The sequence below is a fragment of the Garra rufa genome, unplaced genomic scaffold (genome assembly GCF_049309525.1).
Source record: "Garra rufa unplaced genomic scaffold, GarRuf1.0 hap1_unplaced_015, whole genome shotgun sequence".
NCBI lineage: Eukaryota > Metazoa > Chordata > Actinopteri > Cypriniformes > Cyprinidae > Garra > Garra rufa.
This window is the reverse complement of record NW_027394290.1, coordinates 391,967-418,230: the sequence shown is the minus strand read 5'-3', so window position 1 is coordinate 418,230 and position 26,264 is coordinate 391,967. Positions and strand designations below refer to the sequence as shown.

Below are 26,264 nucleotides of genomic sequence, written 5' to 3'. Positions count from 1 at the left end.
AACCGAACGACAAGAATGGATTCCAACCATTGCACAGAGCAAAATGGATTAGCAGTCCATCGCCTTAACCACTCGGCCACCCCGTCCCCTTGCTGACCGAGATAGGCCATGCTGCGGACCTTTTCAGCTGCTGCTGCCGTGCTTTCAGCTGGCTGTTTTGAGCACAGAGGGAATAGTGAATGAGCCGTCTTTTACACACCTCTAATCTGTTCCGTAGAAACACGGTGCAGCAACCCGTGGCAGGAGACTGTTTGTGCGGCAGTTTAAAGCTTGCTACCACCTTGTCGGTTCACATCCACGTAGGTGCAGAAAAAGGTCACGACCGTCGCCTGCATTCTTTCGCAGAGGCAATATTGTAGCCTATGAGGTTTGTCCGAGGCGCGATCATTGCTGGTTGAAAACTTTACCCAATACCCCGCCAGGATGACTTGAAATACAGTTATCTTTGGCAATTTTTGCTAGTCTCTCTGGAGGCTTAGAGTTTTGTTGAGAAATATAGCCTTGTTTCGTTTAGGGTTTTTTTTCCTCGCCAAAAAAAACGGTCTGCTGATGATAGTGCGCCAGAGCCAGAAGGTTTGTTGTTTTGTCAATATGTTCTCAAGACAAGTATCGTTAAACTGCAACGCAATTACAGCTCACCGTTACCCATCGTAAACATGTTGGGCCTGTCTGGTCCGGTGGCCTCTCAGTGGCGCTAAAGCTTCGAATGCGTGTCGAGCACAATGTATTAGCCTTCCACCGCCTTAACCACTGGACCACCTCGTCATCCGGCGGGGTTTCTTTATTTAACATTCCTGATTCATGTGCATGTGGATGCATTCTTCGTCTTTTGTTTCAGCCGCCGAGGGCCTGTTTTCCACTGAGGCCCTGCGCCAAACTCCCTATGAGACACAATCCAACGTTAGTAGTAACCTCCGATTACGGCCGAATGTGGATTCTGCTCGGACGACGGGGCACCGGTACATCCTTTGTAGCTTTAGCTTATTAGCCAAACGCTACACCAGTTTGCCATTTCCCATGAAATCATCCTTGATTTCCATAAGAAAGGTGCCCCAAATTGGTGGAAAATCACATCTCAACCATACGCTGTCCAAAGCATTAAACCGCCTTCACGCGGCAAAACAGAACATGTTGTTGGCCCGCACTGCTGGGTCAAACTGCGCTTCCCAAAAACAGATTGGGTCAAAACTGACAGAAGAAATCTCTAAGCCTGCTTTAAGCCCTACCCACGGGACGGGTTGACAGTCTCGCACAACGCGAGAGCCTCAGTTTCGCCTGTGTAATTTGGGGGCCAATGAAAACTGCATCCAACTAAAATTACAAACAAAATTTTAGGACTCTAATGATGTTTCAAATGTAACTTTTCTCATCTCTGTTGTTAGGTTGTAACCATCTCTGAGACTCAAAGTGTCAGAACTCGCCTAAGCTGGTTTTGCAAAATGGAGGTCAAGACTATACTTTCAGGAATCATTTCTATAGTTTCTAACTAGGAAATGTGTTTCAAAAGTGTAGTGTCTCCCAAACTACGATGATGAGCTTTGATACTCTTTTCTGAGCGTGAATCGGGTGTGGAGTAATGGTTTATTTCATATGCTCCACACCATTGATGAACGTTCTGTGTGGCATTTAAGCAGCATAGACGAAGAGAGTATGGTCAGAGTGGTCTCTGAAAAATGTAAATATCAGATTAAAAATCTTATGAGTTGTTATGATTGAGATTTTTTTTTTTTTTTTTTTACATTTTTGTTGGTGGGTGTCACCATCCTTGATATTCAGAATGTCAGGATAAGATGTCAGCTGGTTCTATCAACTTAAAGTTGCCATAAAATGCATTGAGAGAATATTTTAATTTGTTCTTTGATATCTGCATAGAAGGTATATGGCATAGGAAAGGACAAACAATCTCCAGAAACGGTTTTACAGGACCATTTACAACCCTAGGATTTGTCCCTAGAATGAAATGCTCTGTTATTGCCTTTTTTGGAAGCTTCATGAATATTAATGAGCTCTGCTCCGATTGGCTGTTTCACAGAGCTGCTCATCTCTATAGCTGGCACATTGATAAAAATATTTATTTAATTAGGAGCTCTAGCGGCTTTTAATATGTGGTTTGTTGAATCTGCCGTTTTGTATCGCAGACATTTTAGTCTCATTACTGTGATCCATGTGCTCTGTGTAAAGTTATAATGCAGAGGGAGCGCTTCTTACCACACAAGTTCAGCTGCTTCTCGGTGATACTCTGGATCTGTAAATCATTCGCCATCATCAGCGCAGTTATTTCTCCATCATTCACCATCATCAGCACAGTCATCTCTCTGTTTATGTGGTAAGTGATATCTTTTGTACTGCAATGTAACAGGCTAGCGCTAGCATTAAGCTAACCGTGTCCCTTCAGTGGCTTGCCTTGTTTTACTGATGTACTGACGTTACCGATGATTGGGCGATGCAAATGTTGGAGGCGTAACTATTAACGATCCCGGGACTGTTGCGTAACAGTCGGTGTTATGTTGGAACTGACATATAAATCTAGTGTTTGCAAAAGACCACCGAAATATAGAAGATTTATCCTTATCCTTATATAGATTTATCCTTGATTTCCATAAGAAAGGTGCCCCAAATTGGTGGAAAATCACATCTCAACCATACGCTGACCAAAGCATTGAACCGCCTTCACGCGGCAAGACAGAACATGTTGTTGGCCCGCACTGCTGGGTCAAACTGCGCTTCCCAATAACAGATTGGGTCAAAACTGACAGAAGAAAACTCTAAGCCTGCTCTAAGCACTACCCACGGGACGGCTCGACAGTCTTGCACAACGCGAGAGCCTCCGTTTCGCCTGTGTCATTTGGGAGCCGATGAAAACTGCGTCCGACCCGGTGAAGGAGACCACGACCAGCCCGGCTAGCTCAGTCGGTAGAGCATGAGACTCTTAATCTCAGGGTCGTGGGTTCGAGCCCCACGTTGGGCGGCTCTGTTGGCGCTCTTTCTTCCCAACAGGGTGGCGGGCTCCAGCGTGCCCATTCTCCGCACAGGCTAAGTGGATTTTGCGAGCTCCGGAAACATCTTTCAAAACAGCCTGTTAGTACGTGCGATTCTAATCTCTAACCCTAACCCTTGCTTTTACAACCGTGATCCCGCGGCAGCAGATGCGCAATGTCTGTCTCTGTGGCGCAATCGGTTAGCGCGTTCGGCTGTTAACCGAAAGGTTGGTGGTTCGAGCCCACCCAGGGACGTGTGAAATGCCGGTGTTTTGCACGCGCGTCAGGTGTCCACTAGCGCCTATGCCATTCTTAGGGTTGCGAGGCACAGCTTTCTCAGGGCGTTTATCCTGTGCACCTTCAATAAGCTGGCTTCTTTTAAAAGAAGTCAGCGACGGGTGTTTGGTGAACATTTTCACCAGCTCGAGTTTGCTGTGGCATGTGGATTCATTCTTTACTGATGATCTGTCTCTGGGGCTCATCTAGTTGACATGGTATCCGCTGACATTCGGCTGAAGGTGCTGATCCACCATCTGCTCTTGGTACGGACTGGATCCGGGGGACTGCAGTGACCATCTAATCGGAATACAGAATGGATATGGCGGCTACGGTGACCTCAGAATAAGAACAAACAGACTAATTTTAATGTAGATGCAAAAGTTCCATGTTGCCACAGTGTCAGATTGGAGAGGATCTGGTTTTCACAGTCTTGCGTCGATGGCCGTCTAGGTGAAGAGGTCTTCACTGATGATCTGTCTCTGGGGCTCATCCAGCTTGCTATCACCTTGTCGGATCACATCCACGTAGCTGCAAGAAAAGGTCACGACCGTCACCGGTATTCTATCGCAGAGGCAATGTTGTAGCTTGTGTGGTTTATCTGAGGTGTGATCATTGCTGGTTGTAAACTTTCCCCGATATCCCATCTGGATGATTTGAAATACAGTCAGCTTCTCAGTTTTTGCCGGTCTCTCTGGACGCTTCTTGAAAAACAAAGTTTTGCTTCGTTTTGTTAGAGTGGCTGGTTGTTGGTCCTCGTCAAAGAGGTGTCTACAGATCATAGCGTGCCGGAGCCAGAAGATTTGTTGTTTTGTCAATATGCTCTCAAGACTTCGCTGCAGGTATCATTAAACTACAGCACAATCACAGCTCACCGCTACCCATCGTAAACAGGTTGGGCCTGTCTGTTCTGGTGGGCTCTCAGTGGTGCTAAATCATCAAATGAAGAGGACGGGATTCAAACCCACACAAACCAAGGTGAGCCTAGCACAACGGATTAGCCTTGCATCGCCTTAACCACTCGACCACCCCGTCACTTTCCGTGGTCCTTTTATTTAACACTCCCGATTCAGACCATCGGCTCATTAGTAGAGCACTCAGTGAACTGAACTGAGTGTGTCAGATAAGGAAGACACACAAAAAGTTTAGCATGGGGTCCCCAGGACCCGGATTAAGGTCCAGTGCTAAAGGAACCGAACGACAAGAATGGATTCCAACCATTGCACAGAGCAAAATGGATTAGCAGTCCATCGCCTTAACCACTCGGCCACCCCGTCCCCTTGCTGACCGAGATAGGCCATGCTGCGGACCTTTTCAGCTGCTGCTGCCGTGCTTTCAGCTGGCTGTTTTGAGCACAGAGGGAATAGTGAATGAGCCGTCTTTTACACACCTCTAATCTGTTCCGTAGAAACACGGTGCAGCAACCCGTGGCAGGAGACTGTTTGTGCGGCAGTTTAAAGCTTGCTACCACCTTGTCGGTTCACATCCACGTAGGTGCAGAAAAAGGTCACGACCGTCGCCTGCATTCTTTCCCAGAGGCAATATTGTAGCCTATGAGGTTTGTCCGAGGCGCGATCATTGCTGGTTGAAAACTTTACCCAATACCCCGCCAGGATGACTTGAAATACAGTTATCTTTGGCAATTTTTGCTAGTCTCTCTGGAGGCTTAGAGTTTTGTTGAGAAATATAGCCTTGTTTCGTTTAGGGTTTTTTTTCCTCGCCAAAAAAAACGGTCTGCTGATGATAGTGCGCCAGAGCCAGAAGGTTTGTTGTTTTGTCAATATGTTCTCAAGACAAGTATCGTTAAACTGCAACGCAATTACAGCTCACCGTTACCCATCGTAAACATGTTGGGCCTGTCTGGTCCGGTGGCCTCTCAGTGGCGCTAAAGCTTCGAATGCGTGTCGAGCACAATGTATTAGCCTTCCACCGCCTTAACCACTGGACCACCTCGTCATCCGGCGGGGTTTCTTTATTTAACATTCCTGATTCATGTGCATGTGGATGCATTCTTCGTCTTTTGTTTCAGCCGCCGAGGGCCTGTTTTCCACTGAGGCCCTGCGCCAAACTCCCTATGAGACACAATCCAACGTTAGTAGTAACCTCCGATTACGGCCGAATGTGGATTCTGCTCGGACGACGGGGCACCGGTACATCCTTTGTAGCTTTAGCTTATTAGCCAAACGCTACACCAGTTTGCCATTTCCCATGAAATCATCCTTGATTTCCATAAGAAAGGTGCCCCAAATTGGTGGAAAATCACATCTCAACCATACGCTGTCCAAAGCATTAAACCGCCTTCACGCGGCAAAACAGAACATGTTGTTGGCCCGCACTGCTGGGTCAAACTGCGCTTCCCAAAAACAGATTGGGTCAAAACTGACAGAAGAAATCTCTAAGCCTGCTTTAAGCCCTACCCACGGGACGGGTTGACAGTCTCGCACAACGCGAGAGCCTCAGTTTCGCCTGTGTAATTTGGGGGCCAATGAAAACTGCATCCAACTAAAATTACAAACAAAATTTTAGGACTCTAATGATGTTTCAAATGTAACTTTTCTCATCTCTGTTGTTAGGTTGTAACCATCTCTGAGACTCAAAGTGTCAGAACTCGCCTAAGCTGGTTTTGCAAAATGGAGGTCAAGACTATACTTTCAGGAATCATTTCTATAGTTTCTAACTAGGAAATGTGTTTCAAAAGTGTAGTGTCTCCCAAACTACGATGATGAGCTTTGATACTCTTTTCTGAGCGTGAATCGGGTGTGGAGTAATGGTTTATTTCATATGCTCCACACCATTGATGAACGTTCTGTGTGGCATTTAAGCAGCATAGACGAAGAGAGTATGGTCAGAGTGGTCTCTGAAAAATGTAAATATCAGATTAAAAATCTTATGAGTTGTTATGATTGAGATTTTTTTTTTTTTTTTTTACATTTTTGTTGGTGGGTGTCACCATCCTTGATATTCAGAATGTCAGGATAAGATGTCAGCTGGTTCTATCAACTTAAAGTTGCCATAAAATGCATTGAGAGAATATTTTAATTTGTTCTTTGATATCTGCATAGAAGGTATATGGCATAGGAAAGGACAAACAATCTCCAGAAACGGTTTTACAGGACCATTTACAACCCTAGGATTTGTCCCTAGAATGAAATGCTCTGTTATTGCCTTTTTTGGAAGCTTCATGAATATTAATGAGCTCTGCTCCGATTGGCTGTTTCACAGAGCTGCTCATCTCTATAGCTGGCACATTGATAAAAATATTTATTTAATTAGGAGCTCTAGCGGCTTTTAATATGTGGTTTGTTGAATCTGCCGTTTTGTATCGCAGACATTTTAGTCTCATTACTGTGATCCATGTGCTCTGTGTAAAGTTATAATGCAGAGGGAGCGCTTCTTACCACACAAGTTCAGCTGCTTCTCGGTGATACTCTGGATCTGTAAATCATTCGCCATCATCAGCGCAGTTATTTCTCCATCATTCACCATCATCAGCACAGTCATCTCTCTGTTTATGTGGTAAGTGATATCTTTTGTACTGCAATGTAACAGGCTAGCGCTAGCATTAAGCTAACCGTGTCCCTTCAGTGGCTTGCCTTGTTTTACTGATGTACTGACGTTACCGATGATTGGGCGATGCAAATGTTGGAGGCGTAACTATTAACGATCCCGGGACTGTTGCGTAACAGTCGGTGTTATGTTGGAACTGACATATAAATCTAGTGTTTGCAAAAGACCACCGAAATATAGAAGATTTATCCTTATCCTTATATAGATTTATCCTTGATTTCCATAAGAAAGGTGCCCCAAATTGGTGGAAAATCACATCTCAACCATACGCTGACCAAAGCATTGAACCGCCTTCACGCGGCAAGACAGAACATGTTGTTGGCCCGCACTGCTGGGTCAAACTGCGCTTCCCAATAACAGATTGGGTCAAAACTGACAGAAGAAAACTCTAAGCCTGCTCTAAGCACTACCCACGGGACGGCTCGACAGTCTTGCACAACGCGAGAGCCTCCGTTTCGCCTGTGTCATTTGGGAGCCGATGAAAACTGCGTCCGACCCGGTGAAGGAGACCACGACCAGCCCGGCTAGCTCAGTCGGTAGAGCATGAGACTCTTAATCTCAGGGTCGTGGGTTCGAGCCCCACGTTGGGCGGCTCTGTTGGCGCTCTTTCTTCCCAACAGGGTGGCGGGCTCCAGCGTGCCCATTCTCCGCACAGGCTAAGTGGATTTTGCGAGCTCCGGAAACATCTTTCAAAACAGCCTGTTAGTACGTGCGATTCTAATCTCTAACCCTAACCCTTGCTTTTACAACCGTGATCCCGCGGCAGCAGATGCGCAATGTCTGTCTCTGTGGCGCAATCGGTTAGCGCGTTCGGCTGTTAACCGAAAGGTTGGTGGTTCGAGCCCACCCAGGGACGTGTGAAATGCCGGTGTTTTGCACGCGCGTCAGGTGTCCACTAGCGCCTATGCCATTCTTAGGGTTGCGAGGCACAGCTTTCTCAGGGCGTTTATCCTGTGCACCTTCAATAAGCTGGCTTCTTTTAAAAGAAGTCAGCGACGGGTGTTTGGTGAACATTTTCACCAGCTCGAGTTTGCTGTGGCATGTGGATTCATTCTTTACTGATGATCTGTCTCTGGGGCTCATCTAGTTGACATGGTATCCGCTGACATTCGGCTGAAGGTGCTGATCCACCATCTGCTCTTGGTACGGACTGGATCCGGGGGACTGCAGTGACCATCTAATCGGAATACAGAATGGATATGGCGGCTACGGTGACCTCAGAATAAGAACAAACAGACTAATTTTAATGTAGATGCAAAAGTTCCATGTTGCCACAGTGTCAGATTGGAGAGGATCTGGTTTTCACAGTCTTGCGTCGATGGCCGTCTAGGTGAAGAGGTCTTCACTGATGATCTGTCTCTGGGGCTCATCCAGCTTGCTATCACCTTGTCGGATCACATCCACGTAGCTGCAAGAAAAGGTCACGACCGTCACCGGTATTCTATCGCAGAGGCAATGTTGTAGCTTGTGTGGTTTATCTGAGGTGTGATCATTGCTGGTTGTAAACTTTCCCCGATATCCCATCTGGATGATTTGAAATACAGTCAGCTTCTCAGTTTTTGCCGGTCTCTCTGGACGCTTCTTGAAAAACAAAGTTTTGCTTCGTTTTGTTAGAGTGGCTGGTTGTTGGTCCTCGTCAAAGAGGTGTCTACAGATCATAGCGTGCCGGAGCCAGAAGATTTGTTGTTTTGTCAATATGCTCTCAAGACTTCGCTGCAGGTATCATTAAACTACAGCACAATCACAGCTCACCGCTACCCATCGTAAACAGGTTGGGCCTGTCTGTTCTGGTGGGCTCTCAGTGGTGCTAAATCATCAAATGAAGAGGACGGGATTCAAACCCACACAAACCAAGGTGAGCCTAGCACAACGGATTAGCCTTGCATCGCCTTAACCACTCGACCACCCCGTCACTTTCCGTGGTCCTTTTATTTAACACTCCCGATTCAGACCATCGGCTCATTAGTAGAGCACTCAGTGAACTGAACTGAGTGTGTCAGATAAGGAAGACACACAAAAAGTTTAGCATGGGGTCCCCAGGACCCGGATTAAGGTCCAGTGCTAAAGGAACCGAACGACAAGAATGGATTCCAACCATTGCACAGAGCAAAATGGATTAGCAGTCCATCGCCTTAACCACTCGGCCACCCCGTCCCCTTGCTGACCGAGATAGGCCATGCTGCGGACCTTTTCAGCTGCTGCTGCCGTGCTTTCAGCTGGCTGTTTTGAGCACAGAGGGAATAGTGAATGAGCCGTCTTTTACACACCTCTAATCTGTTCCGTAGAAACACGGTGCAGCAACCCGTGGCAGGAGACTGTTTGTGCGGCAGTTTAAAGCTTGCTACCACCTTGTCGGTTCACATCCACGTAGGTGCAGAAAAAGGTCACGACCGTCGCCTGCATTCTTTCGCAGAGGCAATATTGTAGCCTATGAGGTTTGTCCGAGGCGCGATCATTGCTGGTTGAAAACTTTACCCAATACCCCGCCAGGATGACTTGAAATACAGTTATCTTTGGCAATTTTTGCTAGTCTCTCTGGAGGCTTAGAGTTTTGTTGAGAAATATAGCCTTGTTTCGTTTAGGGTTTTTTTTCCTCGCCAAAAAAAACGGTCTGCTGATGATAGTGCGCCAGAGCCAGAAGGTTTGTTGTTTTGTCAATATGTTCTCAAGACAAGTATCGTTAAACTGCAACGCAATTACAGCTCACCGTTACCCATCGTAAACATGTTGGGCCTGTCTGGTCCGGTGGCCTCTCAGTGGCGCTAAAGCTTCGAATGCGTGTCGAGCACAATGTATTAGCCTTCCACCGCCTTAACCACTGGACCACCTCGTCATCCGGCGGGGTTTCTTTATTTAACATTCCTGATTCATGTGCATGTGGATGCATTCTTCGTCTTTTGTTTCAGCCGCCGAGGGCCTGTTTTCCACTGAGGCCCTGCGCCAAACTCCCTATGAGACACAATCCAACGTTAGTAGTAACCTCCGATTACGGCCGAATGTGGATTCTGCTCGGACGACGGGGCACCGGTACATCCTTTGTAGCTTTAGCTTATTAGCCAAACGCTACACCAGTTTGCCATTTCCCATGAAATCATCCTTGATTTCCATAAGAAAGGTGCCCCAAATTGGTGGAAAATCACATCTCAACCATACGCTGTCCAAAGCATTAAACCGCCTTCACGCGGCAAAACAGAACATGTTGTTGGCCCGCACTGCTGGGTCAAACTGCGCTTCCCAAAAACAGATTGGGTCAAAACTGACAGAAGAAATCTCTAAGCCTGCTTTAAGCCCTACCCACGGGACGGGTTGACAGCCTCGCACAACGCGAGAGCCTCCGTTTCGCCTGTGTCATTTGGGGGCCAATGAAAACTGCATCCAACTAAAATTACAAACAAAATTTTAGGACTCTAATGATGTTTCAAATGTAACTTTTCTCATCTCTGTTGTTAGGTTGTAACCATCTCTGAGACTCAAAGTGTCAGAAGTCGCCTAAGCTGGTTTTGCAAAATGGAGGTCAAGACTATACTTTCAGGGATCATTTCTATAGTTTCTAACTAGGAAATGTGTTTCAAAAGTGTGGTGTCTCCCAAACTACGATGATGAGCTTTGATACTCTTTTCTGAGTGTGAATCGGGTGTGGAGTAATGGTTTATTTCATATGCTCCACACCATTGATGAACGTTCTGTGTGGCATTTAAGCAGCATAGAAGAAGAGAGTATGGTCAGAGTGGTCTCTGAAAAATGTAAATATCAGATTAAATATCTTATGAGTCGTTATGATTGAGATTTTTTTTTTTTTTTTTTTACCTTTTTGTTGGTGGGTGTCACCATCCTTGATATTCAGAATGTCAGGATAAGATGTCAGCTGGTTCTATCAACTTAAAGTTGCCATAAAATGCATTGAGAGAATATTTTAATTTGTTCTTTGATATCTGCATAGAAGGTATATGGCATAGGAAAGGGCAAATAATCTCCAGAAACGGTTTTACAGGACCATTTACAACCCTAGGATTTGTCCCTAGAATGAAATGCTCTGTTATTGCCTTTTTTGGAAGCTTCATGAATATTAATGAGCTCTGCTCCGATTGGCTGTTTCACAGAGCTGCTCATCTCTATAGCTGGCACATTGATAAAAATATTTATTTAATTAGGAGCTCTAGCGGCTTTTAATATGTGGTTTGTTGAATCTGCCGTTTTGTATCGCAGACATTTTAGTCTCATTACTGTGATCCATGTGCTCTGTGTAAAGTTATAATGCAGAGGGAGCGCTTCTTACCACACAAGTTCAGCTGCTTCTCGGTGATACTCTGGATCTGTAAATAATTCGCCATCATCAGCGCAGTTATTTCTCCATCATTCACCATCATCAGCACAGTCATCTCTCTGTTTATGTGGTAAGTGATATCTTTTGTACTGCAATGTAACAGGCTAGCGCTAGGGTTAGGGTTAGGTGGATTTTGATCACATTTGCTTCTACTACAAACAGACTTTGTGAACCAGATGATTCCACCTTTTTGCTTCATGCATTGTATGTTTTTGTCCAAGAGTATCTAAATTATTTTTAAAATAATAATCTAGTTCTGATTTAAAATGCAATAATCGTTAAGTGATGAATTGATCACGTTTTCTTTGATAATTAATGATAAAGTAGAAAAAGGAAATCTGATATTTACTGAACATGGTCACATATTGCAAGGATTAAATGTGAGGCAGGTGATACATGGCTTCTGGTTTACCAGAATGACAAGACGACTGACGAACAGGTCGGATGTTGTGGTTATTCCAAAGTTCTCTGTACTCATCAAGGTCTTTCTGCAAGATGCCCAAGAAGACATAACGCAGAAGGCACTTATGCTCGTGGCTGCCGTTGAAGAGGTGCCTCTCTCTAAGGTCACTGAACAAATCAATCCAGAACTGAGTCCTAGTGATGGAATGACAGTATACTCAATGTATTAGTTTAGTGCTGAATAAAAATTATATGGAAATCAATGTAAAGCAAACTTTATACCATCAGGGGGAAAAAAGATTCTCATTCTCAATATTCTCATATAATAAATGTTGACAGCTGAAAACCTCTGTCATGTGACAACACACACACAAAACTAAGTGACTAAATAGATACATGTACCTCTGCTTTCTGAAAAAGGACCACCAACTTTCGATACGCTGATTTGCAGTTGATGTTCCATACATGTGACTGAGGACTCCTGCAAAGTCATCTGTATGCTGTGCTCTTAATGCACAGTGAATGGCTACCATTGTGCCATTTTCCGTCCCACAGTCTGTGCGAAGACGTGCTGGAACTCCAAACTCTGATGCACACTTCATGTAGTAGTAAGCAATTATCCCTGGGTCGTTATTAGAGCTGCCACTTCTGAGCCACATCACTTTCCTAGAAAATCCATCAATGCAGCCACTGATGGCAACACCAAATGGTTTGAGCTTATCATACCCATCGATATGCCACACTTGGTTTGGTCCTGCTGTAAAGTATCCTCTTCGGATAAACCTGCGTCTATGACGAAGTTGAACTCCAGATGGATATAGTCTGCGAACTGCATGCATTACATCATCCCTTTTAACTGTTAGGAAATACTTTTGTCGCAATGTCTGCCACAGAGCTCTGTAACCTAAAAGCTGTCTAGAGCCTGTCAGTTCATGTGTTATCACTGCATTCACAGTTTCAATGGGACTATAGTCTGTTCTCCTTGTTAGGCCAGCATTTTTAAGTTTTCTCTTTAAAGTTCTCAGGCTCAGGAAGATGTTGTGCCTTGTTTTGAGAAAATCAAGGATTACGTCATATGCGTGGCCCTCTGAGAAATATTTACTTATTAGGCCTGCCTCCATGAGTTCATCTGACACTGATCCTGGATCTGAAGGGAAAAGAGAACAGTGTCATTAAGAATACAGGAAATTCACAAATATAATCTTACACAAACATAAAAATGTATCAGCAGTAGCAAAGAAATCAAAATGTGAAGTGTTTGATACAGTTTGGAAAATGTATTTAACCTAAATTTGTGCACAAATCCAGATACTAAAAGGCACAAAGAACACCTGCAATTGGACGGCCATTTAAGCTTACTATTTTTAACAGGTCGTATTGAGAGGTCTATGTTGATATTGAAAAAAACATGTGCAATTGTGTTTAGTTCTAAATGTCATTCTATAAACTGGTTCAACTTGTTAATAAATAAGTGTACATGTAATTGTGTGTGACAAAGTCTGTGGCAGCACTGAGAAGAAATGTGGGAAAGCTCCTTTTCTTCTCAGTGCAGTGAGAACAAGACAATGTACATCAAAGAAATGTTTTTATTTTGGGTATGTCCAACTACCTATGAATTTAAAAGTGTTAGGGTCAGAAAGACTCTTAACATAATCTTATAGCAGGGTTAATCAACCTACATAATCACAATCACCTGTGTGAGATTATCATGGTGTCTTTTTGTTAATGTTTTGAGCAGAGCTTACCATTCTGTAGAAAAGGTGCCAAAAATTGAATGCTGGTACCACAGGTGCCACAGAAGCGTCCAATATGTCCAGCCAATTCGAGTCCAAAATATGGACAATACATAACCTGGGAGAGGAACAATGTGACTGTTTAGTGCTAAAATATATAACTTGTAACTAAGCAAATGCCTGAAATATATATTTTCACAGCAGAGGAAAAATGCAGATGTCAGCAAAAAAACAGGGTAGTTTTACTTGCTTGTTGCCTACAGTTTTTCTGAGAGTAACTCTATCTAACATAGCATTAAAATAATATTTCACAGTTCGTCAGATTAGTCTAATAATGTCTAATAGACCAAGTAATCTTATGATCAGGATGTTAAAATAAACAAACAAACTCACCTTTTAGTTCACCGACAACACTCTGCTCTGACCAACAGCCACTGAACAAATAATCCGGTCCCAGACGGGTCCGTCACTTTTTGAGGTCCCCCTGAAACATTTCCGTAATGCTCCGTGGAATTTGCAGCGCGTTTGTGTGTTTGCAGCGCGTTCGTGTGTTTGGAGCGCGTTCGTGTGTTTGGAGCGCGTGCGTGTGTTTGCAGCGCGCTTCTGAGTTTGGTTGTGTTGTGAGAATTTGCAGCGCCTGTGTTGTCAAACTGATGAAGATGTTTTCTTAATTTGTTGTCGTTTTTTCTGTTTGCATGTGTTTCCTTAAATTGCAGCGCGTTGGCCTCTGTCGGCCACCGTAGTTAGGGGGTTTATGAGTTTAATGAAAATCTAATAATTAATTAAATCATAAAAAAATGCCAAAAATGTTTTAATGAAAAATTAAACCTTTGTTAGGAGCAGTTTGGAGAAAACATATATTTTTTTAGATGAATATGAAGTTGGAGATTTTGCTTGTATTGATCACCGTTGTGTGTCATGTTCATGATTCACCAATTTGATTTTGAATTGGGAAAAATTTTGACTTTTTTTTCTTAAAACAAGACAATCATTTTTACTCATCTAGAAAATCCTTCATGAATTTAGAATTTTTAGATATTTTGGCTGGAAACAAGACAAAAAATCTAAGCTAGAAAAGCATTTTTTGCAGTGTTAAAGTTGTTAAAAAAAGTGTTAAAGTCACAAAAAGTCACAAAATGTATTATATTTCTTAACATTTGTATTACTTTTCATGTGAGAAAATAAAGTCATATATGTGGGACAGTGTGAAGTTGAGTTAATTTGTTAGAAAATATTTTTGTTTGCAATATACCCTTAGGCCCCGTTTACACGAAGGGAAAACGCAGATATTTCCCTGCGGTTTGGCCTCTCATTTACACGAAAACCCCGTTTTTATCACATAAAACGATTATTTCTAAAAACTCCGGCCAAAGTGGATAAATTAGAAAACGCCGTTTTCACGTTGTAGTGTGGACTGTGAAAACGGAGGCTTTTGAAAACGATGACGCATATTTATAGTCATGTGACGCATATTGTACCAAAAGATATTTTTGTTTACACCAGTAATTGTGCCTGTGCTATTCACACACTGCTGCTAAAGAGATTTACCTTGTACACTCTTCAAATTACAGTCCTAAAATGATGACGGAAAATTTACTCACGGTTGCTGTCCTGCAAAACATGTCGACAACTGCTTTTCAGATAAAATATGAATGAGCGCGACATAGATGGGTAAGTGGATGATGAGATATTTCCGTAAATTATCCCGCCAGAAGAATTGCGTGAAAACTTATAACGTCTGTATACTTTTGGAGGCTTTACGCATGCGCAGTAAGGCGAATTTGATGTCTTCCTACGTTTCAGTGTGGATGAGAAACTTTTGGAAAACGCTTGGAAACACTAGTGTGGACGGAGAGCGTTTTAAAATGAAAACTCTGTTTTCAAATGTATCCGGATTAATGTAAACGTAGCCTTAAACTGTTTCAGTTATAATTCAACTATATCAACTATAAAATTACTTTTAGATAACTTAATTGTCTTTTGGTGTGTTTTCATCAAAATGAGCACAAGTATTTTTTGACAAGTATTTTTTTTTTTTTTTTTTTTTTTTTTTTTTGTGGTCATGCGTTTGTTTCATGCATTTGAAATGTTGAAGTGTGAACAGGACTTTTATTTTGGAGTGATGCTGTGAAGTCATGCTGCAGCGTCTTTCTCCTGCATCTGTTGTGATTCTGCTGAGTTAAAGGTTTGTTTGTTTTTTTACATTTACACTGTTTTAAATCAGTGCAACCTGTCGAGTCTGTTTTATAGTTTTTACAAACAACGTAAAGTTAATTTGTTAATATTGACTGCAACATTAATGCTTCATCTAACGTTTATGCAGGTTATTTTGATCGAGTAAAGCGCATTCACAGGTGAGTAACGTTAACAGAATCGTGTGTCAGTTTATCTTACACATTATTAATTATTATGTATTCATTTATCGTGTCAGTTTTTAGTGTTTTGTCTAATTTTGGTCTGGTTTTATAGACAAGGCTTAGTTTAAGCTGGCACTTCAATTATTTGAGTAGTTTTATAAACGTGTCTTAGAAAAAAACATTGGTGGTGTGCATCTTAAGACAAAACAAAGACACTAGGTGTGTTCGAGCTCATGCTGCGCTGCGCAGACCGATCGGCGAGATTAGCCGAAAGCAGTCGGGGAGGAGCTGAAAACGGAGCCGTCAAGTCGGACAAGTTGGAGATCTCGTTGCTCTCTCAAACATGGCAGATCACGTGGCGTTTGCCTACTTTATTGCAGATGAATTGGAAGCTATAGAAATACCTTTTTTGTTGGAAGAAATGCAGCACATGCAAGTGAAGCAGCAACTACAGATTTCAGCATCAATCAGTGTTGACCACATTACATTAAATGTCTGTGACATTTTAGTTATTCCATAAAAAATATTACTTAAATATGCAGCTGAATACTATAAGTGGTCTGTATGAAAAAAGTACAATAATAAACTTATGCATAAATCCAATATAAAGAATTTAAGGGAATAAAATGTACTGCAGTCAAAAGATCGTAAACTATTTACGAAATGGCATGCAAATTGATTTGTTATGCACGAAACACACGTGATCATCGTCATGTGGTGAATGTGGCCAATCATGAGAAGCTGTGACGTCATCACAGCCTGGCGCAGTCCCTTCTGAAATGTTGCGCTGGCTGAGCAAGCCGGCTGTTCTCGAAACGCTCTCGCGTTACTTTGATGCCACACGTGAACGTCACGTGGCGTCGGCGCCGGTTCAAGTCGGACAAAATTTCTAACCGGCATGCCCTACTTCAAGTCAGCCGCCGATCGGTCTGCGCAGCGCTGCATGAAGTCGAACGCACCTATGGAGACATTTTAAGATCAGTCAGTGCAAGTTTCTGTAAGTTAAAACAGATCAGACTTACATTTGAATCTAAGCCTTGCCTGTGAAACCATAGGTTTTTCATTTAAAGCCATCAATTATAACTCTGACCAAATCCATTACAAGTGTGCTGACTACTGAACTCTAGATTTAGTTTAGATGTATTATTATTTTTTGGTTACTTATTCTCATCTAAAACATGACAGGTTGTCCAAAAACAAAGAAAAACTCCTGCTGAGATCCACACACTATTATAAAGATGGCGTTTATTAAAGAGGAGGGTGAAGACGTGACGATTGGAGACATATTCATAGCCAAAATTGAAGATACTGAGGAACAAACAGGTTGGTTTTCATTTTCATTCAGTCCTTAATAAAATGCCAAGCTCTACAGGAATGGATGATCATTTTGAAGCATGTCCAGGGGTGTAAAATACTTGAGAAATGTAACTTAATTATTGTACTTTTTACTTTGGGGAATTTGTATTTTACAACTGAAACCTTTTGCACTTTTCCTTGAATTAATTTCTGAAGAAAAACTCATACTTTTTACTTGTCATAATTTTATTTCAATTAAATAATTTAGAAGTTGATACAATTAAATTAATTGTAGGGTAGTTGTGTCCACACACTGCTAAGACACCATGTAAAATCATGTAAAAGTGAATTTTGCATCTGATGACCCCTTCAACAACAAAAGCAGAAACGCATTGAGCTTAGCAGAATGTAACGAATGTAGACTCGGAAGTAAACACCCATACTGATACACCCAACCACTGAGATGATTGACTATATCCTTCACAGATAGATGCATAAATACTCAATTGGTGACCACATAATAAAACCTGTTACTCACACTTGGGTGTTGCAACATTTTATGGCAAATAGTTTAGATGCTAGGCCCTCTTTTATTGGTTCCTACGCACACCAGTAAGTAAATCCCACATGTTCTTAAAGGAGTAGTTCACTTTCAGAATAAAAATTTACAGATAATATACTCACCCCCTTGTCATCCAAGATCATGTCTTTTTTTTCTTCAGTCGTACGGAAATTATTTCAGGTTTTCTCTCTATATAATGAACTTCTGTGGTGCCCCCGAGTTTGAACTTCCAAAATAAAGCTTTAAAGGGATCTAAACCAGTGGTTCCCAACCTTTTTTACTGCAGGGCCCCCTCCTTTTCTGGTCAATTTTGCAAGGCCCCCCTTTGACTGACATGTCCTTATACTGTACTTCCGCTGTAAAAAGTATTTATTTTTAGACCTTTTTTTAATCAACCAAAACATTTGTTTTGCCTTATTATTCATCCACTGCATGTTTAAAAAAAACCTCAAAATTCAAACTTTAAATAATACTTTATAACCTTAAGACAACCTGCTCAATTCGAACTTTTTAAAATAATAGATATATAATATAATATAATATAATATAATATAATATAATATATACACACACACACAGATTTAAAGTTCCTGATTTTTTGACATCAGAGTACTTTCCTTAATAAGTGAACCTACCTACCAAAGAGGACAATAAAGGAGATGCCAAAAGACTCACTAAACCTCCCTTTGAACTTGACTGAATATCTACTGTTTGTATCCACACAAAAAACTTGATTAAAAATACAGCAAATATATTCTAAATCTGTTAAACACATCAATCTGAAGGCTGATCGGCAAAGATCAGTAAACTCCGTCAGAGTGAGTCTGCTGCTCATAATGACTGAACCTCACCAGATCCTCCTCTATCGGTGAGCATCCGGGGGGTTAATAATTAAAAAAAAGCTGTTAATAATTGGTTACACAGAACTTTATTACATTAATTTAGCACCATATACAACAGCCTACTTGCTGCACAGTCTACAACTTTTGTTAGGGCACCTTATTTTGCGGGGCTTCCTAACAAGGTTAATTTAGTTTTGCTTTTTTAAATTCGTTTTATTTTAGTATAGTTTTTAAATTTGCAATAAAACTTAGTTTATTTTTTATTAGTTTCATTAACAATTTTGTTAGTTTTAGTTTAGTTTCTATTTTGTGAACACATTTCTATTTAGTTTTTATATAGTTTAGTTTCAGTTTTAGTTTTTTAGAGATTAAATAGAGATCACGATTTCCTAGCAATTCTAAACTAAGCAAAATAATGTGAGACAAAATATTAATTGCTTCAGTCTATTAAAAAGTGTTTAATTCATTTGAATGAATTATTAATAATTTAATACATAATATTTAAAATAGAATATATTTAATACACCAACTTTTTATATTAAATTTATGAAAAAGTGGTTTGAATGAATAAATGATTTGCTCACAAAAACATAACTGGATGAATCTGCGTTTTTGAATCAATCTGTAGTATACAGACAGATTCTGATATATCGTATTTAATTCAGTCTAAACCACATTTTACTACCTTTATCCTAATGACTGTGCAATGCTGGATAATATCCTTACATCATCTTAAAAAGCAGCTACAAATAACAAGCAAAGAACATTTTACATTATCAAAAAACTTCATCACTAACTAGTGTAGCCTAGTCTAGTGCGAAGTGCACTTTAAAAAACACTCCCGTTATAATCAGTTTATCTATCTACACTGTATGATGAATAAATCTCTTCCCCATGTGGCACGTTAAGGCGACGTAGCCACTCTATGCGTGTGTTTATACCGCGGCAAGTTTCGGAAGCATCCTAGAACTGACTCTCTGCACTGCATCGCTAAAGTTAGGTGCCTTTCTTGCTATCGTCAAAGGCATCAGCAACTGCACTGTCAGAAAAAATGTGCAACATTTGTACCTTCAGGGGTACAATGGCTTGTCACTGGGGCAGTACCCTCAAGGGTACACCCGTTGTACCCTTTCACATGGGTACAAATCTGTACCCTTGCAGTATGTACCTTACAAAGGCAAATATGTACCTTTGCTGAATTTAGTGCTAGGGTACCATAATGTCCCTTTAAAAAAGGTACAAATTCGTCTTTTTTAAGGGTACTGCCCCAGTGACAAGCCTTTTGTACCTTATAGTGGCAAATCTGGACTACATACAACACATTAAAAAGGCCAGGATGCTTTTTATCACATTTATTAAACATTCAAAACATTACATTCTCACATTTTTCACAGGATGAATGTTTTAAGCTCTATCACAATGTCATAACAGGATGTATATTGCAACATTTTACTTAAAAAAATATATATATACTCAATGTTATTATAAAGCAAATCATTTTTTTCCAACAGTACACATTTCATTAATTGTAACTTTATACGCGTTTTTTTTTTTTTATCACAAACCATTTTTAAACCAGTTTAAAATTACAATTAAAAATGCAGACCTACTTTAATACATATGCTTTACATTTAAAAGTTATTATCTTGATGTCTGCATAATCACTAAAATGTAATTTGCGTGTGTACTGTTCAGAACTGGTCAGAAAGATGCAGGCTCTTGAGCATATTTGGTTATTTTGTGCATCTCTTCCAAATAACCAACAACTCATGAAAATTATTATCTTGCTCTGTTTAATTTTGGGTCACTATTTCATAGACAACTGGCTTACTCCTTTGGTCACACAAGTGATTGTACCTTTCTTTGGGGATTAAATGGTACAAACGTGGACCCTCTGGCAGTTGGAAACATATCGGTACCTTTTTTACCCCTAAATGGTACATATGAGTACTCTAAGGTGCAACTATGACCCATTGAGGGTACAACTTCACCATTTGTACCCTAAGTGTTCACAAATGGACCCCAACCGTACCCTTTTTTTTCTGACAGTGTGGAGATATCTCTAACTATCGTCTATGTCTACAACCCTAACTTGGTGGTTCTTCAAGATCTTGACTGTAGCCTATTTCTACCGGGTTTTTTTTTCAATATAGTTAATTTATAGTTAGTTTCATTTCTACAAATGGTGCAAACTCTGCTAGATTATAGGTAAAAGATTCCCATTCCCTTGCCATTCTGTGATCGGTGATCGGCAGATCATGATCTTGGTGATCGGTGATCGGCCCCAAAAATGCTGATCGGAGCATCTCTAGTCTCATCATCAGGGTCTAGCAAAACGATCGGTTATTTTCTATGAAAAAAGTACAATTTATATACTTTTTAACCTCAAATGCTCATCTTGTTTAGCTCTGTGTGTACTCTGTGTAAAGATTATAAAGAATATAAATTGTAAATGTTTTTAGAAAATAAACGATCGTTTTTCTAGACCCTTCTTTCTTCAAGCCCTTTAAAGCTGCATTTTGGAAGTTCAAACTCAGGGGCACCACAGAAGTCCACTATATGGAGAGAAATCCTGAAATGTTTTCCTCAAAAAACATAATTTCTTTACGACTGAAGAAAGAAAGACATGAACATCTTGAATGAAAAGGGGGTGAGTACATTATCTGTAAATTTTTGTTCTGAAAGTGAACTACTCCTTTAAGTACCATGCTCGTTCACGTCATGGTCATTTACACTCATGTATTTAACATGAGTTCACACTTCATCATAAATGAAGAAACTGTGAGCATGTAACGTTGTAGTTCTGTCAACAGTTAGGTTATAAAAGTACCAAAATCCAATTAAACTGCAAAACTGTGCATATATGTACAGTCAAACCAAAAATTAATCAGACACCTGATATCATTTTTGATGTTTCTTTCCTAGTGGGTGCAGGACACAATGTGTGAGTGAGAATGGCAAAATAATTATACCCAAAACTTCTTCATATGGTGGACTACCAGAAAAAATAATAAAATATGGGACCAAAAGTTATTCAGAGACTTTGACCTGCCCATGTTTTGCTTTAGTGCTTATTGTTTAATTGCTAATGCAATCCGTGATGGACAGATCGACAACGGCTGGTCTGTGTGGTAATACAGTACATTGGGCAGGACATCCAAACGCTCACCTATCATTCATCGACCTCAAATACGGCTTATCGCCTAAAATATTTAAGTAGTAGCAAGTTGACATGGCCGTTCAATCTAATGTTAATATAGAAAAATGCGCGCAATTGAAGTGCGAAGTGTGGAAGCTGAATAATAGCCCATTTACTGCATGATAGATGGAGCTTGCCCTTAAAATACTCCTTCATTTTTGGTCATACAGGTAAAAGTAATGCATCTTTCAAGTCTTTAAAGACTCTATTTTTATTTGTGTGCACTTACAATAACAACGAAACGTTGCGCTTTTGTAATATATTTAAAATAAACGGTGCTTCCTGCCGTCTCGATCTCTGTGAACTTGAAAGCAAAACTGTTCAGGGGTGTCAAACTCAATCAGAGAAGGGGACAAAATTTAAAACACAGTGTAAGTCACGGGCCAAACAGGTTAACATTTTATTGAACAGACTAAAATCACTTTTTGTTTAATCAGAAATCTGAATTTGACCAACCAGAATACTGTAAATATTCTCAATAACACAAATTAAATAATAAAATAATACATTTTATAAAATAAATTAAATAAAAAAATATATTTTGTTCAAATAATTTTCAAAAAGAGGACATTTCAGATATAAACAAGCTTGTGAAAATTGTGCAAATCTTGCAAATAAAACTGTATTTTGATTTCAGGAAAAGGTGCAAAAAAATAAAAATAAATAACAAATCTTTTCTTTTTTATGTCATTTTTGTCCTTGTGGGATGTTTGGCATCTTTTCTTGGCTACAAGTTCATTAATGTTTGGGGTAAGGTTCTGAGCTGTGGAAACTCTTAGAGTGGAGTGGAGGTGTTCATCAGTGAGACGGCTTCTGTGTGCGTTTTTGTTCATCTTCATCAAAGAAAAAAGTGGCTCACACAAATTCGTACTACCAAACATGCAGAGCATTCGAGCAGCTTGCGAGCGAAGTTGAGGCATCGTTTCGGGAATGAAGCGGGGGAACTGTGAGGGCCCCACATTGTGATACTTTGACTTGAGTATGCTGTTACACTGGAGTTCTATCAGCTCCATCTGAATGTTTGCTGGTGCTTTTTCAGCGTCAACTGCAAATGGATTACTGAACAGTTCTAAATTAAATTTCTGTGCTTCAAAGTCCGCAAAGCATCCTGTGAACTCAGCGCGCTCAGTTTATCAGCAAAATGCGCATTTGGTTAATGTCAACAAACAAATACTCTGCCTCCCAGGCAGCGTTCTTGAAAACCCCTGTTTTCAAAGTCTACTTTTCGTTTGGCCATTTCTTTCGGAGATATTTTAAGCACTGAACCATTTATCCACTGAACACCGATGAGGCTATGACAACAGCGCAGCAGGGAGGAGGGGCTGATGCTGCGATCTGTTGCTTGGTGATTAGAGGTCATGACCACACGGTAACTTTTGTTGTGCATTATGGGATTTGAATTAATAATAATAATCAGCGGGCCATTAATAATAAACATATGAAGTTGTCTCGCGGGCCACATATAATTTTATCGCGGGCCGGATGTGGCCCACAGGCCTTGAGTTTGACATGTCTGGTATACTTGCTTTACAGACATGAAAAATATGTATATAGAGAATGAAATGGCTTTTAACCAATTCAAATAGAAAACAAGTAATATCTAGCAAACATGTTGGTCAATGTTTTGATGTCTGTTTCTTTTTGCTAACTTTCATTTGCCTTTTTTCACCATAGACCTCATGCCGCTGAAAGAGGAGAGCATAATACCGAATGAAACTGAAGATAAAGAACAATATGAGACTCATGATTCTATAACTGGAGAAGAGTCTTTCAGTTACACAGTTCACATTGGAGAGAAGCCTTTCACCTGCCAACAGTGTGGAGACGGTTTCAATAGAAAAGGAGAACTTAAAGTGCACATGAAAATTCACACTGGAAACAAGCCTTACACCTGCAGACTGTGTGGAAAGAGTTTTACTCAAAAAGTAGGCCTTAAAAGGCACATTATAATTCACACTGGGGAGAGCCCTTTTACCTGCCAGCAGTGTGGAAAAAGTTTCAATAGAAAAGGAGCCCTTAAAGTGCACATGAGAGTTCACACTGGAGACAAGCCTTACACCTGCAAACAGTGTGGAAAGAGTTTTACTCAAAAAGGAGGCCTTATAAGGCACATTATAATTCACACTGGGGAGAGCCCTTTTACCTGCCAGCAGTGTGGAAAAAGTTTCAATAGAAAAGGAGCCCTTAAAGCGCACATGAGAGTTCACACTGGAGAGAAGCCTTACACCTGCAAACAGTGTGGAGTCAGTTTCACTCACGAAGGAAACCTTTACAGGCACATGAGAGCTCACACCGGAGGGAACATTTTCACTTGCCAACAGTGTGGGAAAATATTCAAAGCAAAAGTCAACCTTAATAACCACATGAGAGTTCACACTGGAGAGAGCCCTTTCGCCTGCCAACTGTGTGGAAAGAGTTTTAATCAAAAGTTAAACCTTAAGAGGCACATGAGAATTCACACTGGAGAAAAGCCTTACACCTGCCAACAGTGTGGATTCGGTTTTACTCAAAAAGGAAACCTTTACAGGCACATGAAAAAATTACACTGCATATTTCAACCACAACCTTGAAGAGCACATGAGGATTCATTTGAGAGAACTGTTTTATATCAGCAGTGTGAAAGGAGTTTCGCAGACAGAAGTGAGTACCAGGAGAATCTGGTGTGTATTCAACTGGATTCTATATTGACCGTTAGAGGTGGGGTACTCGATCTTGGATTTGGACTCAAGGGTCTTTCCGTGTCAACTCAACCAGAGGTCCCCAGCTCAAATTTTAGATTTTGCTAATATTTATTCTGAAGAAAGATAGACGCATATTTGAAAACCAATATGAAAACCAAAATATTAAATGTCATGGATGAATAATTACTGAGTAATCATCTATTTGTAGAGCGAGCAATTTAAAATGGCAATTTTCCTCTTAGATTCAATAATTTTGTGATATCTTCTTGAGTTACAGGCACTCAAACTTTAGAAAATAATAATATTTATGGCACTCAGACTTGTATTCAGTTTTTTTGACAGAAAGAAACAAGATACATATCTAGTTTTAGCATTATTTGTTTTTCAGACATTCCTTTTTAAAACAAAATAAGTATATTTTTTCAAACTGACCAACATTTGGTTTTTGACCACTGGAAATGTTTACATTTTAATGATTTACTCCTGGAGCCATATTGAAATTCCAATATCTCTGGAAAGATGCCAAAGTTTATTAAAGGAACACTCCACTTTTTGGGAAATAGGCTCATTCTCCAAGTCCCCCCGAGTTAATAAGTTGAGTTTTACTGTTTTGAAATCCATTCAGCCGTTTTCCTGTTCTGGCGATATCACTTTTAGCATAGCTTAGCATAGGTCATTAAATCCTATGTGTAACATCTAAGGGATAGTTGACCCAAAAAATATTTGATTATTGTTTAATTACCATTAAGCACTGTAGAAGAAAAATGACTTGTAGCCGATTTATGAGCTGCATGGATCCGATATACTGTTATACATGTATTTGCATTCTCAACTGTTTGTTAATTTGAGACACGAATAATCACCAAATGCCTTTTCTTTTTTTTAGGACAGTTCTGGAAAGGTGGGGCTGCTGTGAAACTTAAAAATTAGGTGAATGAAGTTCTCCTGTATATTTACTTTAGTAATTTATGTTAATTGTTTAAGCAAAGTTATTTCTGTGCACTTTGCAAGTTGAAACTTGTAAATAAAAGACAAGTGGAATTTCTGGAAAAAAAAATTTTCTGTAATTTTACACAAGATTTTCTTTATTTTCTGGAGCTTTTAATTTTCAGTAAGGAAGTTTACTTAAATATTGTGGAAAGTTATGTAAAACCAATGAAATTATACATTTTGAACACTGCTTTAATTCAAAAATAATTGAAATAACCAGCCGTAAAAGTGTTAATTGTAGATAATTTATTCAGATATCTGCAAGAATATATCTGTCTGAGTTCTACCACAGCAAGATCCACCAGCCACGCCCCCTGAAGACATACACACACGTTCACTGTCACCTGATTACTAATTACTCACCTGGATCCAATCAGCTCCCCTATATATACCCGGACTGAATCATTCCTCGTTGTCTGATCTACCGATCACACCCCTGCTTGCTCTTCCCGTGGACTCTATGGTTTCCTGGTTCCACAGTTGGATTTACTTACCTGAACGCTGGACATCTCAGATAAGAACTATCACCTCAATACCTGCTTCAATATACTTACCAAACCTGTTAATAAACTTGCCTTTTATCTTATACACTCACCTCCGTCTCTGCCTCCCTCTGTGCTGTGACAATATCAGTATAGGTTGTTCAGAACTGCAATTTACTCTTCTATTTACTATTCTTTGTCCAATACTACAAAGATATATCAGCATAAAGATTATAGCACAACTACAATATAGCAAGTTTGTTCATAACTGTAGTATAACGATAAACCTTTGATCACAACTGTAACAATACTTCAATAATTTGGTTATAACTGCAATAGTATAAAAATATTTTTAAAATGATCATAAAGCAACAATATTCAAATATAAAAATTTGTCCAAAAGGTAAAATTAGGTCACAACTGCAACAACATAACAATTCATGACTGAAACAGTATAAAATTATAAAAAAATCTATATAATAAACTCAACAATACACAATAAAAGGATTTGTTCAAAACTGTAACAATATAGCAGTTTGGTAAACAAATAACAATAATTAAATAGTCCTTAAAAC

General features: G+C 40.2%; 1 protein-coding gene and 12 non-coding genes across 13 annotated transcripts; all 13 read left to right on the top strand.

Moving 5' to 3' along the window:
• The first annotated feature begins 333 nt into the window (after positions 1-333).
• LOC141315272 (U4 spliceosomal RNA) lies at positions 334-474 on the top strand. The gene has a single exon (XR_012350803.1). It is a non-coding gene; the product is annotated as a U4 spliceosomal RNA (small nuclear RNA).
• A 974-nt stretch (positions 475-1,448) lies between these two features.
• Positions 1,449-1,664, top strand: LOC141315266 (small nucleolar RNA U3). Its single transcript, XR_012350798.1, has one exon. It is a non-coding gene; the product is annotated as a small nucleolar RNA U3 (small nucleolar RNA).
• Positions 1,665-2,895: 1,231 nt separating this feature from the next.
• trnak-cuu (transfer RNA lysine (anticodon CUU)) lies at positions 2,896-2,968 on the top strand. Its single transcript has one exon. It is a non-coding gene; the product is annotated as a tRNA-Lys (tRNA).
• Positions 2,969-3,159: 191 nt separating this feature from the next.
• On the top strand, positions 3,160-3,233 carry trnan-guu (transfer RNA asparagine (anticodon GUU)). The gene has a single exon. It is a non-coding gene; the product is annotated as a tRNA-Asn (tRNA).
• A 582-nt stretch (positions 3,234-3,815) lies between these two features.
• Positions 3,816-3,954, top strand: LOC141315277 (U4 spliceosomal RNA). Its single transcript, XR_012350809.1, has one exon. It is a non-coding gene; the product is annotated as a U4 spliceosomal RNA (small nuclear RNA).
• An 824-nt stretch (positions 3,955-4,778) lies between these two features.
• On the top strand, positions 4,779-4,919 carry LOC141315275 (U4 spliceosomal RNA). Its single transcript, XR_012350807.1, has one exon. It is a non-coding gene; the product is annotated as a U4 spliceosomal RNA (small nuclear RNA).
• Positions 4,920-5,893: 974 nt separating this feature from the next.
• On the top strand, positions 5,894-6,109 carry LOC141315265 (small nucleolar RNA U3). Its single transcript, XR_012350797.1, has one exon. It is a non-coding gene; the product is annotated as a small nucleolar RNA U3 (small nucleolar RNA).
• A 1,230-nt stretch (positions 6,110-7,339) lies between these two features.
• trnak-cuu (transfer RNA lysine (anticodon CUU)) lies at positions 7,340-7,412 on the top strand. Its single transcript has one exon. It is a non-coding gene; the product is annotated as a tRNA-Lys (tRNA).
• A 191-nt stretch (positions 7,413-7,603) lies between these two features.
• On the top strand, positions 7,604-7,677 carry trnan-guu (transfer RNA asparagine (anticodon GUU)). The gene has a single exon. It is a non-coding gene; the product is annotated as a tRNA-Asn (tRNA).
• A 582-nt stretch (positions 7,678-8,259) lies between these two features.
• On the top strand, positions 8,260-8,398 carry LOC141315276 (U4 spliceosomal RNA). The gene has a single exon (XR_012350808.1). It is a non-coding gene; the product is annotated as a U4 spliceosomal RNA (small nuclear RNA).
• Positions 8,399-9,222: 824 nt separating this feature from the next.
• Positions 9,223-9,363, top strand: LOC141315270 (U4 spliceosomal RNA). The gene has a single exon (XR_012350801.1). It is a non-coding gene; the product is annotated as a U4 spliceosomal RNA (small nuclear RNA).
• A 974-nt stretch (positions 9,364-10,337) lies between these two features.
• Positions 10,338-10,553, top strand: LOC141315269 (small nucleolar RNA U3). The gene has a single exon (XR_012350800.1). It is a non-coding gene; the product is annotated as a small nucleolar RNA U3 (small nucleolar RNA).
• Positions 10,554-16,825: 6,272 nt separating this feature from the next.
• On the top strand, positions 16,826-25,801 carry LOC141315241 (uncharacterized). The gene is made up of 3 exons (XM_073832672.1): positions 16,826-16,960; positions 23,211-24,176; positions 25,104-25,801. Exons 1-2 carry the CDS (start codon positions 16,876-16,878, stop codon positions 24,104-24,106), a joined length of 981 nt encoding a protein of 326 aa, XP_073688773.1. The 5' UTR covers positions 16,826-16,875; the 3' UTR covers positions 24,107-24,176; positions 25,104-25,801.
• Positions 25,802-26,264: the final 463 nt, after the last annotated feature.